This window comes from Gracilinanus agilis, chromosome 2 (genome assembly GCF_016433145.1).
Source record: "Gracilinanus agilis isolate LMUSP501 chromosome 2, AgileGrace, whole genome shotgun sequence".
Taxonomy (NCBI): domain Eukaryota; kingdom Metazoa; phylum Chordata; class Mammalia; order Didelphimorphia; family Didelphidae; genus Gracilinanus; species Gracilinanus agilis.
The window spans coordinates 463,071,556-463,091,501 of NC_058131.1; the positions used below are offsets into that span (position 1 = coordinate 463,071,556).

General features: G+C 37.9%; 1 protein-coding gene across 2 annotated transcripts in view; it reads left to right on the forward strand.

The window, feature by feature from the left end:
* Nucleotides 1-19,946, forward strand: part of ESR2 (estrogen receptor 2) — a 63,738-nt gene that overhangs the window by 27,611 nt on the left and 16,181 nt on the right. For both annotated transcript variants that reach the window (XM_044662006.1, XM_044662007.1), the window contains exon 5: nucleotides 10,198-10,336. In XM_044662006.1, coding sequence (XP_044517941.1) covers nucleotides 10,198-10,336 — 139 coding nt within the window. The remainder of the gene's footprint in view (nucleotides 1-10,197; nucleotides 10,337-19,946) is intronic.

Consider the following 19,946-nt stretch of genomic DNA (forward strand, 5'->3'; position numbering starts at 1 on the left):
ACCGAAATTAAGGGTTAAAAAAAAAATGTTTTCCCAGTTTGTTGCTTTCCTTCTAATTTTGGTTGCATTGGTTTTGTTTGTACAAAAAACTTTTTCATTTGATATGATCAAAGTCATTCATTTTACATTTTGTAATGTTCTCTATCTCTTGCTTGGTCTTAAATTCCTTCCTTTCTCACAGATCTGACAGGCATATACTATTCTATGTTCCCCTAATTTATTTATGATTTCATTCTTTATATTTAAGTAATTTGCCCATTTTGAAGTTATAGTTGTATAGGGTATAAGATGTTGATCTAAACCTAATTTTTCCCATACAATTTTCCAATTTTCCCAACAGTTTTTGTCAAACAGTGAAGTCTTGTCCCAAAAGCTGAGATCTTTGGGTTTATCGAACACTAGCTTGCTGAGGTTATTTACATCTAGCCTATTCCATTGACCCACCCTTCTGTCTCTTAGCCAGTACCATATTGTTTTGATGACCACTACTTTATAGTACAGTTTAAGATCTAGTACTGCTAGGCCCCCTTCCTTCACCTTTGAGGTTGGACAAATCACAGTGGAGCCCATACTACCCTTGGACACAGACATAATTGTTAGTATTTTTTCCCCTATTTGTTCTCTCCATGGTAGAATAGTCCTTCCTTTTTTACATTGTCCATTATTGTCATTCCACTTACATCAGCCATGGTCCTATTGAGATATATCTGGGATAAAGCACTGGACTTGGAGTCTGGAAGACTTGAGTTCAAATCCAGCCTTAAGACATGTATTAGCTGTGTGACTCTGGGTAAATCACTTACCCTCTGTTTGCCTCAGTTTCCTTAACTGTAAAATGGGGATAATAACAGCACCTACTACAAAGAGTTGTTGAGAAGATCAAACGAAATGATATTTGTAAAGTAATAATAATAGTGAACATTTATTTAGCACTTTACTATGTGCCAGGTACTACACTAAACACTTTACTATTGTTATCCCATTTGATTCGCACAATAGTATTTTTATTATCTACACTTTACAAATAAGAAAACTGAGGCAAATAACTTGCCCAGGTCAAGTAACTTGCCCAGGGTAACATACCTAGTAAGTGTCTAAGATCAGAATTTGAAATTGGGTCTTCCTACTTGCTGGCCCTAAAGTACTTAGCACATAGTAGGTGCTAAATAAATGCTGATTCTCTTCCTTTCCCTTCCTTTCATTCCTTTTTGATCTTTTTGCCCCTAACATGGGTTTAAAAAATAAAATCCTTTCTCTGTTCCTTAGTGTTCATCACCAGCCTTAGTTCTTTTTGATTTTTAGGTATTCCTGACCCCACTCTTAACAGTTCTGTGCCTCTCTTTTGTATTTGTCCTCAGTCCCAATTCCGTTTGTGGTATCGTTTTAAAATCTCAGTGCATTGATTTTCTTCCACATTCATTTATATACTGAGGATCAAACAAACTAACATATATAAAGCTCTTTGAAAAACTTAAAGCATTATGTAAATGCCAGCTTTAATATCTTTTATCATCATCATTTTTTCTTCCACATTAGAATCCTTGTTATTTGTGTTGTCAGAATTTTGTTTAAAGACCACCTTATTCTTCCTGGTTTGACTTTCAGTGTAGCATTTTCTAGAATAGGATCTGACCCATCCCTTTTCCCAAATTTTTTAAGTCAGCCATATGGAAAGATCATTCCATCCCAAGGTTTCTATCACTTAAATTCAAAAAGCAATTTATCATTTTTTGTTCAGAATTGGACTGTCTCATCATTTCCTCCTTTTGAAAAATGATATTGTCATTATGGAAAGTCAAGAATTTACTAGTCACTTCACTATACTTTTAGCTGAGAGGGTACCAGCAGATGTGTGGATAGTTGAAATTCACTCTCATTACTAGATCTTGGTGCTAGATTTACATTCTCTTTCCTTATCTTATAATTTGCTTCCTCTATCTGGCTAGGTATTCCATTGACCCTGAACCAAATGTTCTACAGAACATTTATTCCCTTTGGTTCATGGATTCCCTTACTTAAGTATATGCTTTTGGGTATTCAGTGTTAAACCATTTAGATTTGTTCCTTTTAGCTATATTCCAGGCCTGAGTTTCATCTCACTGAGTTCAATTTTAGAGCTGGAACTTGGTAGCTATCTATTCTAACTCATACCCTCCCCCAAATCCCTGCTATATAATAATCACTCAATAAATACTCTGCATATTGAGGCAACAGGTTTCATCAGTGCCCCCAGATATGACCTGCTATGAATTACTAGTTATCTCTACTGATTATTATCTTCCTAAGTCATACCTAAATTCTCTATACTATCTAGCCAGAGATTTTTTTCCATTCCTTCTGTTTTCACTTTAAAGTGTTTTTTTAATCAAAATTTTAAGTATCCAGGGGAAAAATGTCGATATTTTCCACCGCCCCTATCATCTTTTGTAGAGAAGGAAGTAATCATCTTTTGTTGGTGTGTCTAAGAAGGGTACCAGTGGGGGCAGCTAGGTGGCTCAGTGGAGTGAGAGCCAGGCCTAAAGACGGGAGTTCAAAGGTGGCCTCAGACACTTCCTAGCTGTGTGTCCCTGGTTATTTAACCCGCATTGCCTAGTACTTATTGCTTTTTTGCCTTAGAACCAAATACACAGAATTGATGATAAGTCACAAGGTAAGGGTTTAGAAAAGAGTAGGAGGTACCAGTCATCTTAGACTTAGGTTCCCAGTAAACAGTATATAAAAATCAGAAGGAACTGAATTTCTAAGATAGTATTTAAGTAAATATATTATTTAAATGTTGGTAAAGGAATAATACTAGAAAAAGGCAGAGTAAGGAAATATGGCAAGAATTCTTTATGGTTGCCACTCAGATTTACACTTGCTGGTTGGCTTTCCTTGGGTGTCTAGGTTTAGGTTCTCCTATTCTGAAAGTGTCTTTGGGAAACTCATGCTTCAGGCTGTATTGTAAACTGCTTGAATTCTTTAAAAGAGAGAGAACTAGGGAGCAACTGGGTGAAGCAGTGAAGTGAGAGCTAGGACTAGAGATGGGACATCCTAGGTTCTCTTATGGGGAAAAATCTGGGTAACATATATTATCTGGGTTTCAAGAAAGGGTGAGGAGGAGACAGGACAGGCAGGACAGGGCAATAGACTGGTAATAACTTAACAAGTCTGGGAAACACATTTCAAGAAATGGGTTTGGCAGATGAAGGGAGTGACAGGATGTCAACTGCCTCTCAGATCCACCTAGCCAGGGAGTCTATGAAATCAACAAATAACTGAGTAATACTGGGACAAAAGGATTTATAAATACATTTATAAACACATTTAATAATGACTATAGGAGTTAGGGATACTGGGGAGAGGCCACACTAAATCTAATCACTAAAAGACCAACACATGGGCTGGGAGATAGGTTAGAGACTACACTGCTCTAAAACAGACTCTATCACAGGCTGGAAGGGAATTGGGTCTTTCACAGAGTTTTGTCCACTTCTGCTCCTCTTGATGGTACAGGAAAACAGGTTCACAAGAAAGTAAATCCAGGAAAGTTAAATCAAGGAGCTTGTCTCAGACTGGGATGTCTACCACCCCAGTTAGATCTTCTTGCTCACTTGATCTTTCACTGGCAGGTCTTCCTTCTCTGTGATAAATCCACACTCCTTGGGCTCTCCACAGAGACAGGTAAAAGCAGCCCTCTCCCTGTCTCAGTCTTGCCCAGAGTCCTCAAGGAAAACAGTTTCCTTCCTTTCATTCCATGGTTGGAACTCTCAGCTCTTTAGCGACAGCCTGAGTATTATCCTACATTAAATATATAATTTTAAAATTTCCTCCTAACCGTTCAAATCTGGCCTGAGACACTTCCTAGCTGTGTGACCCTGGACAAGTCATTTTACTCCCATTGCCTAGCCCTTACTGCTCTTCTGCCTTGGAACCAATATATAGTATTGATTCTAAGGCAGAAGGTGTTTAAAAAAAAAAACAACAGAAAGAACTGAAGAGACAAGTGAGGATAACTCTCTTATAAGGATAACAATTGTTTTCTTGACCGCATCTTATGAATTCTTTTCTTTTTTTCAGACATACCTATAAGGAAGGGCCTTGCTTTACATGACCAATATTTTCTGAGATTCCTTGTGTAATAGTGAACCCCATTACTTAATGAGTATTTCTTATCTGAACACACCCTAGGTACTTTCTGACTTTCCTTAGGCATATGAGAATCACCAGCATCACTATTCTTATACTCCGGGGCCATTATTCATAATTAAAGAGTGTTAATGAAACAAAGAGAAGCACTGCTCTGACACCATGATTTGTTACAAGCCAGAACTCTAGACAAAGCAGGAGCTAATGTTTGGAACAAAATAATGTAATGACTCACACTAACGCTTTTCAGGGCAGGAATGAGCGTGACTGGGTGAGCTACAAAGACACATTATGCCGCTTGGGGAAATGAATGGTGGGGATTTAACATATAATTATATTTATGTATATATTTTTCTAACTTTATTTCTTTGATTGCCAGTTGCATATATCTGAATTTGCGTGTGTTGAGTTCATGTAAAACTAGGTCCTACTATATACCTGAAAGTTTAAGAAGTCCTGAGAGTTAGAGTTATTTCCATTTCCTTTACCTTTAACCCTGATATCCCCAACATCATTTCATCCAATCGCTAGCTAGATCATGTCATTTCTCTTTCCAAAACATCTTTGAGATAGTATTTCATATGTTGTTTCCTTTCTGTTCTGATGAATATTTCCCACACATCCTTCTCAGTGAGGCCAGACAGTTCATCTATGGCAGTGGTTCCCAAACTTTTTTGGCCTACCGCCCCCTTTCCAGAAAAAAATGTTACTTAGCACCCCCTGGAAATTATGAAACTATTTATTGAACTCAGAATAGAATGTAATACAAAAAAAGTGTGGCCATCACTGCTTCTCTGGCTCACTGCAGCACCCACCAGGGGGGCGGTAGTGCCCACTTTGGGAATCAGTGGTCTATGGAATAGGCAGTCAGCATCTTTGTCAAGAGGTCCAAGAAAGGCACCAATCTCTCTCTTTGTTCCCTAGTAAACAATATATCAAAATCAGAAAAGCTTGAATTTCTAGGTCATCTCATAACACCTTGCCTGGATTATTATAATGGTCCCCTTACTAGTTTCTTGTCTCTGATCTTTTCTTTCTCTAGTCCATCCTACATGTAGCAACATATAGCAAGATTACCTGAGTAGTTGTTGTTGTTGTTCAGTCAAATCCAATTCTTCATAACCTCATTATGGAATTTTCTTGGCAAAAATACTGGAGTGATTTGCCATTTTTTTCTCCAGTGGATTAAGACAAACAGGGTTAAGTGACTTGTCCAGGGTCACATAGCTAGTAAATGTCTGAGGCCGAATTTGAACTCAGGTCTTCCTGACTTAAGGCCCAGTAATCTATCTACTGAGCCATTTAGCTGCCTCTTTCCTGAAAAACCTCTCATTTTAATTTAATTTTACCTCCTTTTTTTTCTTTTCCATTGGAAAATATAGAAAAACAAAACCTTTTTAACAAATATCCATAGTCAAATAAAAAATCTCCCCATTGCCCATGACCAAAACCTGAGTCCACCATGTCTATCAGGGGCAGATAGCAGGATTTGTTATCAGCCTTTTGGAATCTTGTTTGGTCTTTGCATTGCTTAGAGTTGTTAAGTCTCAGCCATCTTTCCAATATGCAGGTCTGACCATATCACTCTCTCATTTCAGTGGTTTCTCATTCCTACAAAATAATGCTCCTTTCCCCAGCATTTTGGGCTCTCTACAGCCTTTGTTTCAGTCTAACTTTTGTGTCTCATTTCATACTCCTCTCTTCAGGTATTGTTAAAATATCTAAATTGGATTCCCTATTTTCTCTTATTCTCTTCTTGCCTTGCCTCTTCTCCATGCCTCTTGTTTACCATATCTGCCATGCCTGGCATTATGTTACAAAACATACTAGAAATAATTATGCCATAATACAGTAGTTCTCAAATATTTTCTTAAGAACTACCCTATGATTTGGCCATACTATCTGGCCCAAGGGACAAGCTAGGTGGTACAGTAGATAGAATCAGGGAGATCTGAGTTAAAGTGTGACCTTAGACACTTATTAGCTGTGTGACCCTGGGCAAGTCACATTACCCTGTTTACTCCAGTGTCCTCATCTATAAGATGAGCTAGAGAAAGAAATGGCAAACCACTCTAGTATCTTAGCTCAGAAAACCCCAAATGGGATCATTGAGTCAGACATTGCTGAATAAAAACATCAACAATGAAATCCAGGCTAAAAATGACTTTAATGATAGAACCTTCAAATACTGTAGCAGTTCTGTAGGGGAAATCTCTTCAAGAATACCAGCTGGCCAGCTTCAAATCCTAGCAGGCAGGGGTAGTGGGGACAACAATACATAGATGTGCTGGTATAAGACTTCTTTTAAAAAATATTACTATAATTTTTTCAAGTAACAAAGGTCCATTTTCTCATCTTCTCCACACATGCCTCACTTTCCATTGAGAAAAAAAAGAAAAGTAAATGTAACAAATTGGCATAGTTAAGATGAATTTGGAATGAAAATTTCCTATATTAACCACATCCCCCAAATACCTGTTTCTTTCTCAGTGTAAGACATGTAAAGATGGGATTTGTGCAAGGGGAATGGGACCAAAGGAGGCAGAGAAGGCAGTTGCTGACAATTGAGACCACAGAGGATTCTGGGAATTTCTCTGAGGAGGAGGAGGACTGAGAGAGGGAGGAGGTGGACGTTCCATCTCGGATCCAGACCTGAGGGTTTCCTGAGAATCTTTCTATTGGAAATTGAAACCCTGATTCCCTGACCAAAGCCATTCCATTACATCTCACCCATCAAAATTTCAACCGTCAAGTCAGCTAAGTTTTTGGACTCCATTTTGGGAGCAATTCTCTTAGTCTTCTTCACTCATTACCCAACCTTGCTGAGAGACCCCTTTCAGTCAAAACTTACAATTATAGAAAAGGATAGAAACAGAAAAATAGAAATAGAAATAGAAGGAGAAGGGGCGAGGGGAGAATCTTTGGAGTGGGAACCACTAAGTTTCCCACCTAAGTGACAGACCCCATAGGAGTAGCAAAGAGGGCACCCCAAAATTCCTCTGCCCTTCACCCCTTTCCCCAGTCCCTGATTTGTGAATAATAAAAAGCCATTCAACAGTCAGATATCATTCCAGAGTGTTTGAGAGACAGTGAGGGAGAGGGGAACCACAGCTTGGTCTGGCTGCCTCCATCTTGAAGCCAGACCACCTGCTGTGAATTTAACTGATTGGGGGGGAGGTTTGTGTGAACCTCATCCTTATTCAGGATCAGATTGGGGTACCACATACCTCCTCTTATAGGGAAGCCTTGCCTCTAGCTTCTGTGGGGTGGCAGGACCATCCAAGTCACCCAGTTTTGGGGTGACACCCCCTTAAAGTCTCCCAGTGTATATTTGGCCCCAGGAGTGTGCTGGAAGAGAGACTCACCACATAGACTTTCTCTATCTCCCTTCTATCAAACATCCCAAACTGGCTCCTTTATTATTACAGGCATTAAAAAAAATCAAAGACATAAATCTTAACTATTGCAGGATGAGTTGAAGTATCTACCCATCACTGTGTATCAGAGACCTGTGCTGCCCCTAAATGGTAATCTGGCTGACACAAAGCATGGTCTGAGCCATAACTAACATACAGCTACCTTGGTTTTATCACAGTGTGTTGATATGTTGAGGTAGGAGAAAGTACTTCATCTTTGTAAGGAGTCTTCCTGCATATAAGCCAGTCTAGCCCTAATAATAACAACAACAACAACAACATTTATAGGTTCACTCAAGCACATTACAATTATTATCTCATTTGATACTCACAACAACCCTGGGAAGTAAGTGCTATTATTATCACCATTTTTTGCAGATGAGGAAACTGAGGCAAATAGAGGTTAAGAGACTTACTCAAGTTCACATAGTGTTTGAGGTTAAATTTGAATGTAGGGCTTCCTGACTCCAGGCCAGTGAGTCATCTTGCTGTACTCCCTCTCCTTGGGTGACTTCATCCCTAGGGACAGAGCCCTAGACTTGAAGTGGGGAAGATCTGAGTTCAAATCCTGTCTCAGACATTTAATAGCTGTAGGTTCATGGGCAATCTCTCTCAGCCTCAGTTTCCTTATGTGTAAAAGGAAGATAATAATAGTACCTACTTCACAGAGCTGTTGTGAGGATCAAATGGGATACTACTACTACTACTACTAAAATAACACTAATATAACTGTTTGCCAAGTTTACAAAGTACTTTAACTATGTAACATGTGGCTTTGCAAACAATATACTGTTATATGCTAGCTAGGCTACTAGATTCATTCCTTTGATCTCTCTTCAAACTTTCTGTCTAGGAGATTATGTTGCTAAAATGTAGGTACAACTGATTGGTCCAGGGTGGAATTTATGCTCCAGTAAATTTTGGTTTATTTGTTGGCCCCTGTCTTGCTGAAATTATTTCTTACTGATTCTCACCATGCATGGGTCTTGCTTTGTAGCTAATCCTCCCCTCTAGTTTATCATGTACTAGTCTCCCCTTTGTATAATAGTATATAAAATATACTATTTCTCCAATTGAAATCCACGTTCAACTCCTTTTATTCTCTGTGCCCCACCCCATCCCTGTAAGTCATTGTCCAAGTTCTCCATTAAAGTCTTCTTCTGATACCTCATCTTGGTTTGGAGGTTCCTTGAGTTGGAAAAAGAATTCAGAGGCCTAACCCATACTAAATAATAATCACTTCAACAGTTCGCCTAACAAGAAGTCATTGAGCCTTTGCTTGAAGACATACAGGGACAGAGAGCTCATTATCTCTAGAGACAGCCCTTCCCTATTTTATATAACTTGAATCATTAGGAAGATTTTTAATTTGTTTTTTTTTTTCTTTTTGAGCCTAAATCACTGGATATGTAATTTCTATCTGTTACTCCTCCTTTAGTTCTCTGGAGCCCAGCAGAATAAGTGAAATCCTTCTTTTCTATGACAAAATGGACTCCCACCTGGACTCTTCCTTCCTTCCTTGGTCTTTCCTTTTGAACTGGAGAAGCTGGTTCAAATCCCATCTTTGCCATTTGCTAACTTTTTAACCATGGCCAAGAGTTTTTTTCCCTTTCCTGCCCTCCCCATTCCACTGCCCTCTCTTGCTCCCATGAAAATATTCCTAGGTATATCTCCAGGGCAGGTAGGTGGCACAAGCACCAGGCCTGGAGTCAGGAAGATCCAAATTCAAATCCGACTCCAGACACTAGAGTATGACCCTGGACAAGTCGCTTAACCATGTTTACCTCAGTTTTCTCATTTATAAAATGGGCTGGAGAAGGAAATGGCAAGTCACTCCAGCATTTTTGCCAAGAATACTCCAAATGAGATCATGAAGAGTCAGACATGACTGAACAACAACAAATATCTATGTTCTCCACAACCCCAGCCCCAATCAATCTATGGCAATTAAGCAGGTGGAAAGAGTAAGCACGTGATTTATTTGGGAGGCATGGCTGAAAACAATTTATTATTAAAAAATTTGAATGGACCTAAACATTGAATCAATCATATATTTCACACAATAACAATTTACTTTTATACTTATTACTCTATTAGCCAAACTTTGGAAATATTTGGCCATTATGTTATTTGTAAGGTGCTTAATATAGTGCCAGACCCTTAATAGGTGTTATATAAATATTTATTCTTTCTTCCATATCCCCCCTTCCCCATCTTTAATTCTATGCCACTTCTAGAGTGTTCTGCTGGTGGTGGGAGCTCACTGAATGTTATTGTTTTGGAATTCTTAACAGTTCAAAACAAACAAATGTAAAACTAATGAGGATGAGTTGTGGTTTCTTGTCCCTGCTCTTCCTCAGTTTCCCTTAGGAGGAGTTCAAGAGATAAGAGGGTGGGAGCCAATTCTAATTCTAAACAAAATCATTTTTGTACTCGGAGGACAGGAAAACGTGAGCTGCTCATCTGTGTTTCACTCACATTGCTCTTCTTTGGCCAAGATTTAGTTCCTCATTTCATAAATATCGATTGCTTTCCTGTATTGCCTGTGAAGTGTTTTCTTAGCTCTTATCTTTCTTGTCTTTACAAAAAGAAAAAATCGGGAGATGGAGCAGTGTGTGGACATACCTGACATTTATCCTTTTGTTTCTGCCAGGCTTTGTGGAGCTCAGCCTTTATGACCAAGTGAGACTCTTAGAGAGCTGCTGGATGGAAGTGTTAATGGTGGGGCTGATGTGGCGGTCAATTGATCATCCTGGCAAACTCATCTTTGCACCAGACCTTGTTCTGGACAGGTGAGAAAAATATAAATTGTCTCTTCTGACTTAGATCTGCCTGTAGCACTTAGTGAATGGAAACCCAGCTACTAGCCCTGCAATTAAAATCTCACACCTGAAAGGGCAATTAGATGATGCTAATGTCATAAGCTCCTTCACTGGGTCAAGAACTCTAGGCTTAGAGAACATTGTCACAAGTTTCCAAAAACCATTTTTTAAAATCTTGTTATTAGATTATGTGATAATATAGTGGCCAGATTTTCCAAAGTTTGACCAATAGAGCATTAAACATAAAAGTAAATTGTATTTTGTGAACTATGTGATTGATTCAATGTTTAGGCCTATTTGCATTTTTTTCTTTAATAAAGATGGTTTTCAGTCTTACTTCCTATGCTGGTCACTTGCTTATTCTATCCACCTGTTACTTAATTACTATAAACTGGTCAAGGGTGAGTTGGGAGGAAGGTAGGAAGGCCTTAGTTACCTGGATACTCAGGGGATGTTTTGGGGAAATTAGTATTGTTGTTGTTAACAATTCTAATAAGAAACATGCAGAAGTTGATTTGTGTACCATGAAGAGTAGTTGCCTCAATGTTCAGTGTGTAAGTAAAGCACTCTTTGGGTAAATTATTATTATTTTTGTTCCTGTTTGGAATAATAATTATAAATACTTCAAGGTTGACTTGCATATCAGGAAATATAGTATTTGGCTGATTTAAAGAATCATTGGATTTTAGAGCTGAAAGTACCCTTTGAAATCTCCTAGTACAAATTCCTCATTTTGTAGATGAGGAAACCGAGACCCACAGAGGTTAAGTGACTTATTCAAGTGTCATAGAACTCGTTAGAAGTGGGTGACAGAATGATGTACTAGAAGTCATGGGAACTGAACCCAGGAGACACTTTAAAAAAATTCAATTGGGGGCAGTTAGATGGCTCAGTGGATTGAGAGCCAGGCCTAGAGATGGGAGGCCATGGGTTCAAATCTAGTCTTAGATGCTTCCTAGCTGTGTGACCCTTACTGTCACCTTAATGTGACCCTTAAAGAGCAAGCAAATCCAATTGGTTCTAAAACAGAAGGTAAGAGTTTTTTTAAAAATTCAATTTTCTTTTCTTTTCACAAAGATCTACATTTTCTTTCCCACCCCCTACACACACCAGAAAGCAAGGGAAAAAAAAAACAAAACAAAACTGTCACAAACATGACTAGCAAAACAAATTTCGATATCAGTCAAGTCCAAATAAAAAAGAAAGAAAGGCTCTATCTTGTACTTAGAACCTGTCATTGCTCTGGCAGTGAGGTAGGTAGCCTGTTTTCTCATGAGACCTATGGAATCATGCATGGTTGGTCATTGTGTTGATCAGAATCAGAAGGTGCAAACCTGAATCTTACAGTGTTCACATGCTAGCTGTGAGACCCTGAGCAAATCACTTAATCGTTCTGTGCTTCTGTCTTCCTATCAGGAAAATGGGGATCATAATGTTTGCACTACCTACTTCATAGAATTATTATGAGGCAAACTCCCAAACTGAAAGGATTACATTGTCAATGTGGATTTTTGGATGACTCAATTTACCCTTTCCTTTGAGAAACCCCAGTGCCAAGCACACCTATTTTTTATTTTAATTTTGAATATTTTCCTCTAGTTACATATTTCATGTTCTTTCCCTCTCCCCCAAGCCCTCCTAGCCCCCCTTAGCTGACACACAATTCCACTGGGTTTTACATGTATCATTAATCAAGGCCTAATTCCATATTATTGATAGTTGGACTAGAGTTATCGTTTAGTGTCTACATCCTCAATAATATCCCCATCAGTCCATGTGTTTAAGCAGTTGTTTTTCTTCTGTGTTTCTCCTCTCACAGTTTTTCCTCTGAATGTGGCTAGTTTTCTTTCTCATAAGTCCCTCAGCCTTGCCCTGGATCCTTGCATTGCTGCTAGTAGAGAAATCTGTTATGGTCGATTGTACCACAGTGTATCCAGCTCTGTGTACAATGTTCTTCTGGCTCTTCTCCTTTCGCTCTGCATCAATTCCTGGAGGTCATTCCAGTTCACATGGAATTCCTCTAGTTCATTATTCCTTTGAGCACAATAGTATTCCATCACCAACAGATATCACAATTTGTTCAGCCATTTCCCAATTGAAGGACATACCCTCCTTTTCCAGTTTTTTTGCCACCACTCAAGCACACCTATTTTGCTTGAAAGTTAAGTACCTGTTTGTTTTGAAAGGTTTCTCTATTGGGTAAAAGTTTCCTTTCAAGAAGCCCAGCTCCTGAGTTTGACCTTTACATTTGATTTGTTACAGCTGACTGTTCCCTAATACTATAGCTGCTGTATGTTAGGAGGTCTACACACCTGTTTGTGGTTAGTCTTTGTAGGCTTCCCAAAAGGTATAAAGAGATTCAGTGGGTTCAGTATCTCTTCGGAGTTGGTGATGAGAGCTGTGTCTTCTCCCAGGGGAAGTTGGTACTTGGCATAGTGCACGGATACGGTTCCCCGAGTTCCAGATCCTTTGGTTCTGTATGGTATTTAGCTCATGACTCTTTGTGGTGACCAGAATATTTAACCGTTGTCCTTTTCTCCTAATTAAAGAGTGGGTTTTCTGACTACTTGATAGGTCTGTATTTATTTACAAGTTATCAACATGAAAATGAGGTTATAGTAGTAAGAGCAGAGACCATAATAGGACTTGGGTCTGCCGGCTCCCAGGCTATTGACCTTACTATTGGACCACACTGTGTGTAGTACATTGGTGTTCAGTGGGCACCTTTCCTGATTCTAAATTCTAATGAGCCCTAAATATATGAGTTAGGCAAACAAACAAAACCCCTGATGGGATCAACTGGAAAGCATTTTTTCTAGCTACCCTGACTATGTTGAAAAGTCTAATTCTGAAACATCTGAGGCATCTGTGGCCTGCTTAGCACAGAGCTAAATATAAATGGCATCACTTACTATTATCATTAGATTCCTTACTTTTAGTTCAACTGAGCCCTCAGTCACAGGAGTTGACATTTTACTAATTCCCCATAAACACTATGCTGTGTGATGAGTGTTTCCATCTCAGAACTGCCTTACCATTTCATAGTTTTAGTGTATAAACAAAAATTTATGCAAAGAATGTTTTTTAAGTGTTGTTTTTCCACCTTTGTTTTCAAAGAGGACCAATGGCATCATGGGGTGGTGTCTTGACTTGTGCGTGAATTAGATTTTATTAAAGCAGAGTTGCCCAAAGTTGTCAACCTCATACTCTCTTCCAGAGTCATCCAAGTCCAGTGGCAAAACAAAAGTCTGGATGACCAGTGAGGGCCAGGATACAGTGGATGACCTTGGCATGTTAGACCAAGCTCTGAGCACTTCATAGCACCTACTTTAGCCACCTTCGTGGCCATTGGAATACATTATTCTCATCTGCCCGTTATACAGAGAGAAATCTTTACCTGCTTAGGATAAACATTTCCATAATTTACTGATGGGGTTGTGGCCCAAAGGTTACCCTCACCCTGCTTTAGGTCACTTGCCAAGATAGTTTATCAGGGTTTGGCTCTTTTGTGTGCTACAGCTTCTAGGTATAAGTCCTAGGTATAGGCAGCAGCATGTGGATGCTCACAGTTTTTAATACCACCATTGGAAATCTGTGCAAACTCCACAAAGTAGGCAGATTTTCTTCACTGCCCTTGGCCCTCTCTTTTGTTGTCATTGTTGTTCAGTTGTTTTAGTCATGTCCAACTCTTTCATGACTCCATTTGGGTTTTTCTTGGCAGAGATACTAGGATGGTTTGTCAATTTCTTCTCCATCTTATTTTACAGATGAAGAAACTGAGGCAAACAGTAAGAGTAAGAGACTTGCCCAGGTCACAGAGCTAGGAAGTATCTGAGGCTAGAGTCAAACTCAGGAAGAAGAGTCTTCCTGACTTCAGACATGGCACTTTATCTACTGTACCACCTTTGTCTCTCTCCTGTCTTTCTAGTATTCCTCTCCTCGGAGGCACCCAGGGCTCTTATGCTGTGCCTCAGAAGATCAAAGCCTCCCTCCCAGACATTTAAATTAAATCTTTCTCCCCTTTCCTTGCCATAATCAGGACTGTAATCACTTTCGGGCTCTGGAGGTATGAGTACATTTGAGGAGTCCCCAGACCCTTCCTTGGAAGTCCTCTATCCTTTTCACTGTGCACTTCAGAAGCCCCTTATTTCCTATTATCATATCACCTTGTGAGATGGCATAATGTGATCTTTTTTAAGTCCCCTACTGAACATTTCTCATTTTATCTGTGTCAAAGGCCTCTCCATTGCCAACATTCTTTTGGATCATGTTCAAAAATGGAATGAAAGGAGGTACTCACAAGTCTTTGAAGAGTTAACCTAAGGAGGTTTGCTAATATAGCAAGGATATGCAACAAAGATATAGTGGTGCTTGTTGAACTCTGATCCCCTGGTCCATATAGATCATCAGGATAGTTATGGTGAAGGATATGGTGACTTGAATGGTCTTTAGAAATCCACCAAGTCAGAAAACTGCAAATGGGATTATTTATGCTCATAGGCAACCAAGAAGTCATCCTGCAGGTAGGTGGTGCAATGGGTAGAGTGCCAGATCCAGAGTCAGGAAGATTCATATTTGTAAGTTCAAATCTGGCCTTAAACACTTATTACCTGTGTGACCCTGGGAAAATCCCTTAATCCTATTTGCCTCAGTTTCCTCATCTGTAAAATGAGCTGGAGAAGAAAAAGGTAAACCTCTAGTATTTTTTACCAATAAAGCCTCAAAAGAGTTCACTGAGAGTAGGACATGACTGAAAATAGTTGAACCAACAATAGAGACTAAGAAGTCAGATCAAGGAAAGAGGGGGGTCTATGGCTGTTTTTCCTCTATCTAGGGATCCTTGTCTCAGGAAGGAAGGAGGAGGGGTGAGCCTAACCCATGTTGTGGGGAAACGCTTGGCATGTTACATACTGGTCCTGTTACAACCTGGCGTAGGAGAAGGATAGATCCTAAGCAAACTGCAATAGAATTAGTTGCTTTGTCTTTGTGACCTCTGCCTTTCCTCAGCAGGGGAAACTGGGTAAAGAAAGAATGTATTCCATCTGCCATGGGTACCGCCTTATCTTGTTGTAATCATAAGATGGTAATGATAGGAGTTAGCAGCCTCAAAAAGTCATTTTTTTTTATTTACAAATGTGGTGTAATGGAAAAAGCATTTTACTTAGAGTCAGAATACTCCAGTCTTCCATTTACATATTTTGTTTGACCTTGGATAAATTGATTCACCTCTCTGGGCCTCATCTTTCTTATCTGCATAAATGTGGGAACAAGATGACTAAGGACTCTTCCTGTTCCACATTTCTTGTTTTTAAATCTATATTACTTGTTTGTATCTGTGTGTATATTTTAAACCCTTACTTTCTGTCAGAATCAATACTAAGTATTGGTTCCAAGGCAGAATAGCTGGGCCATGGGGGTTAAGTGACTTGCCCAGATCACACAGCTAAGAAATATCTGAGATCAGATTTGAATTCAGGCCCTCCCATCTCTAGGCCTGGCTCTCAATCCACTGAGCCACCTAGCTGTCCTCTTATATATATATATATATATTTTAAGACTATCTTACTAGCTCACCTAGTCTGGAATTGTAAGAGCTACACACCAGCCTGTTCTCACTGTGATTTGACTTACTATATTTTTCCACCTAAGCCTTTTTGATTCCAGTATTAATGTAATACTTAGTGTGGGCACCTGATTGACAGTCTACTGAAGCTCAAAACTACAGAGCCCAAGAGATCCATCAGCCTCAGCATTCCCAACAGCTGGGATTAGAAGCATATACCAAAATGCCTAGAAAAATCCATATTACTTTTGCAAAATATTTAGAAAATACAAAATATCCAATTACATGAGAGGCATTGAGTTCTAGTGAAAAGGATGCTGAATCTAGAATCAAAAGATCTTGGTTCAAATCCCATTTTGGGCATATGATTTTGGACAAGTCAATTACATCTGAATTTCAATTTCCTCAAATGAAAAATGGGGGCAGAGGAGAGAATTGAACTATATCATCTCTAAGGTCCCTTTCATTGCTAAATTTGTGATTGAAGAGAGAAGGCTGCCATCTTTGTGCATGCATTCAGACAATACCTTATATGCTTTCTGGTATGAAATTCCAGTAGCTGCATTGTTAACTTTTGGATTTTGGCCTTTTAATTAATCCTACATACATATTTAGTGCCTCCTCATTTTACCTCATATTATACAGAAAGTCCATTCCTGCTAATGCTCTGTGTATCTAAAAATTCACACCCCTCCCCTTTTTTAAAGGACAGTTTGCTTTTAAAAGGAAGAGAATTTTCAATTGCTTTGCAAAGTGAATAGACATCCATTAGCCTTTTAAAAAATCCTCATTTTCAAATCAAGTTTGCTTAAAGTGGGGATGCACCTGTCTAGGTAATGACTCTTAAGTATGGTATCTTGCTTGAGGGCATTAAGACTTGAAGCAACTTACAGTTTTCTAGTTGTTTTCCTTCAACATACTAGTTGTTTGTACAAAACTTTTTTAACTTAACATAATCAAAATTATTCCTTTATATCTTCTAATGTTCTCTATCTCTGATTTTGTCATAAATTCTTCCATTCTCCATAGCTTTGATAGGTAAACTATTCTATCTTCTCCTAATTTACTTATAGTATCACCATTTATATCTAAATCATTCATCTATTTTGACCTTGTCTTGGTATAGGGTATGAGATCTTGGTCTATACCAGTGGTATCCAAACTTTTTTTGCCTACCACCCCCTTTCCAGAAAAAATATTACTTAGCGCCCCCTGGAAATTATGAAACTATTTATTGAACTCAGAATAGAATGTAATACAAAAAAAGTGTGGCCATTACCACCTTCCTGGATCGCTGCATCAACCACTGGGGGACGGTAGCGCTCACTTTGGGAATCATTGGTTTATACCTTGCTTCTGCCATACTGTCTTCCGGTTTTTGTCAAATAGTGAGTTCTTATCACAAAAGCTGGAATCTTTGGGTTTATCAGACACTAAATTGCTGAGGTCATTTAACCCTAATCTATCCCATTGATCCACCCTTCTGTTTTTTAGCCAATAGCAGATTGTTTTGATGATTACTGCTTTAAAGGACAGTTTGAGATCTGGTACCATTAGGCCACCATCCTTCACATATTTTTTTCATTAATTCCCTTGACATTCTTGATCTTCTGTTCTTCCAGAAGAATTTTGTTAATATTTTTCCTAGTTCTATAAAATAGTTTTTTCATAGTTTGATTGGTATGGCACTGAATAAGTAAATTAATTTAGATCAAATTGTCATTTTAATTAGATTAGCTTGACCTATACATGAGCAATTAATAATTTTCAAATTGTTTAGATCTAACTTTATTAGTGTGGAAAGTATTTTGTAATTGTGTTCATATAATTTCTGTGTTTGTCTTGGCAAATAGATTCCCAAGTATTTTACATTGTCCATAGTTGTTTTAAATGGAATTTCTCTTTCTGTCTCATGCTATGGACTTCGTGGATAACATATATGAATGCTGATGACTTATGTGGGTTTATTTTATATCCTGCAACTTTGTTAAAGTTATTATTTCAATTAGATTTTTAGTTGATTATCTAGAATTTTCTAAGGATATCATCATATTATCTGCAAAGAGTTATTATTGAGTTTTCTCATTGCATGCTTTAATTCCTTCCATTTCTTTTCTCTTCTTATTGCTAAAGCAAGCATTTCTAGTACAATATTAAATAATAGTGGTGATAATGGGCATTCTTGCTTTACCGCTGAACTTATTGGGAAGGCTGCTAACTTATCCCCACCACAGATGATAATTGGTAATGGTTTTAGATAGATATTACTTATTAATTTAAGGAAAGGCTCATTTATTCCCATGCTTTCTAGTGTTTTTAATGGGAATGGGTATGGTATTTTGAGTCTTTTTCTGCATCCATTGAGATAATTATGTTAGTTTTGTTATTGATATGGTCAATTATGCTGATAGTTTTCCTAATATTAATATTTTCTTAATATTAAATAAGCCTTGTGTTCCTGGTATAAATCTTACCTTTGCTAGCATTTTATTTAAGATTTTTGAATGGATATTCATTAAGGAAATTGGTCTGTAATTTTCTTCCTCTTTTTTTGGTCTTCCTGGTTTAATTATTAGTACCATATTTGTGTCATAAAAAGAATTTGGTAAAACTCCTTTGCCTTTTTTGCCAGATAGTTTATATAGTATTGAGATTAATTGTTCTTTAAATGTTTGATAGAATTCACTTGTGAATCCATCTGTCCCTGGGGATTTTTTCTTAGGGAGTTCATTATTGGCTTGTTCACTTTCTTTTTTCTGAGAGGGGATTCTTTACGTATTCTATTTCCTCTTTTGTTAATCTGGGAAATTTATGTTTTTGTAAATATTCATCCATTTCACTTAGATTGTCAGATTTGTTGGCATATAATTGGGCAAAATAGCTCCTAGTGATTGCTTTACTTTCTGTTTCATTGTGAATTTACTCTTTTCATTTTCAGTACTGGTAATTTGATTTTCTTCTTTCTTTTTGAAAAATTAATCAATGCTCTATCAATTTTGTTTGGTTTTTTCCCCATAAAACCAATACCTAGTTTTATTTATTGGTTCAATAGTTATCTTTCAATTTTATTAATTTCTCCTTTAATTTTTAGGATTTTCAATTTAGTCTTTAATTGGGGATTTTTAATTTTTTTTTTCTGTTTTTTTAGTTGCATATCCAATCGATCTACTTTTTCTCTATTTTATCAATATAAGTATTCAGAGATAGAAATTTTCACCAAGTACTTCTTTGGTTGTATCCCATAAATTTTGATATATTTATACCTCATTGTCATTCTCCTTAATGAAATTACTGATTATTCTTATAATTTGTTCTTTGACTCACCCCTTTTTTTAGAATTAGAGTATTTAATTTCCAATTAATGTTTAATTTGTTATTCCATGAGTCCATATTGATTATAGTTATTGTTGCATTATGGTCAGAAAAGGATGCTATTTAAGATGACATGCTATGCCAAAAAAATCAAGGGGTGAAAAAGAGGATTGCAATGAGAGAAAAATAAAATGGGTTAAATTATATCACCTAAAGAGAAACCAAAAAAAACACACCACAACAGTGCAAGGGAGGATAAGGGTAGTGACAGGTGATGCTTAAACCCTATTCTCATTGGAATTGGCTCAGTGGGAATAGCAACCATACTCATTGGGATGTAGAATCCTGTCTTACCCTATAGAGAAGTAGGAGGGGAATTAGAAAGGGTGAGTTGGGGAGGGCAATAATATAATGGATGGGGAACTGGAGATGGTGATTAAAAGCAAAACACTTGTGAGACGTGTTAGAGTGAAAAGAGAGAGAAAGTTCAGGATCAAAAGGGGAAAATAAGATGGAGGGGAATACACAAATGGTAATCATAACTGTGAATGTAAGTGGGATGAACTCACCTATAAAATGGAAACAGATAGCAGAGTGGATTAAAAACCAGAACCCTACCATATGTTGTTTATGAGAATTCCATTTGAGGAAGTTAGACACACACAAAGTAAAGAGATGGAGCAGAATCTATTGGGCTTCAACTGA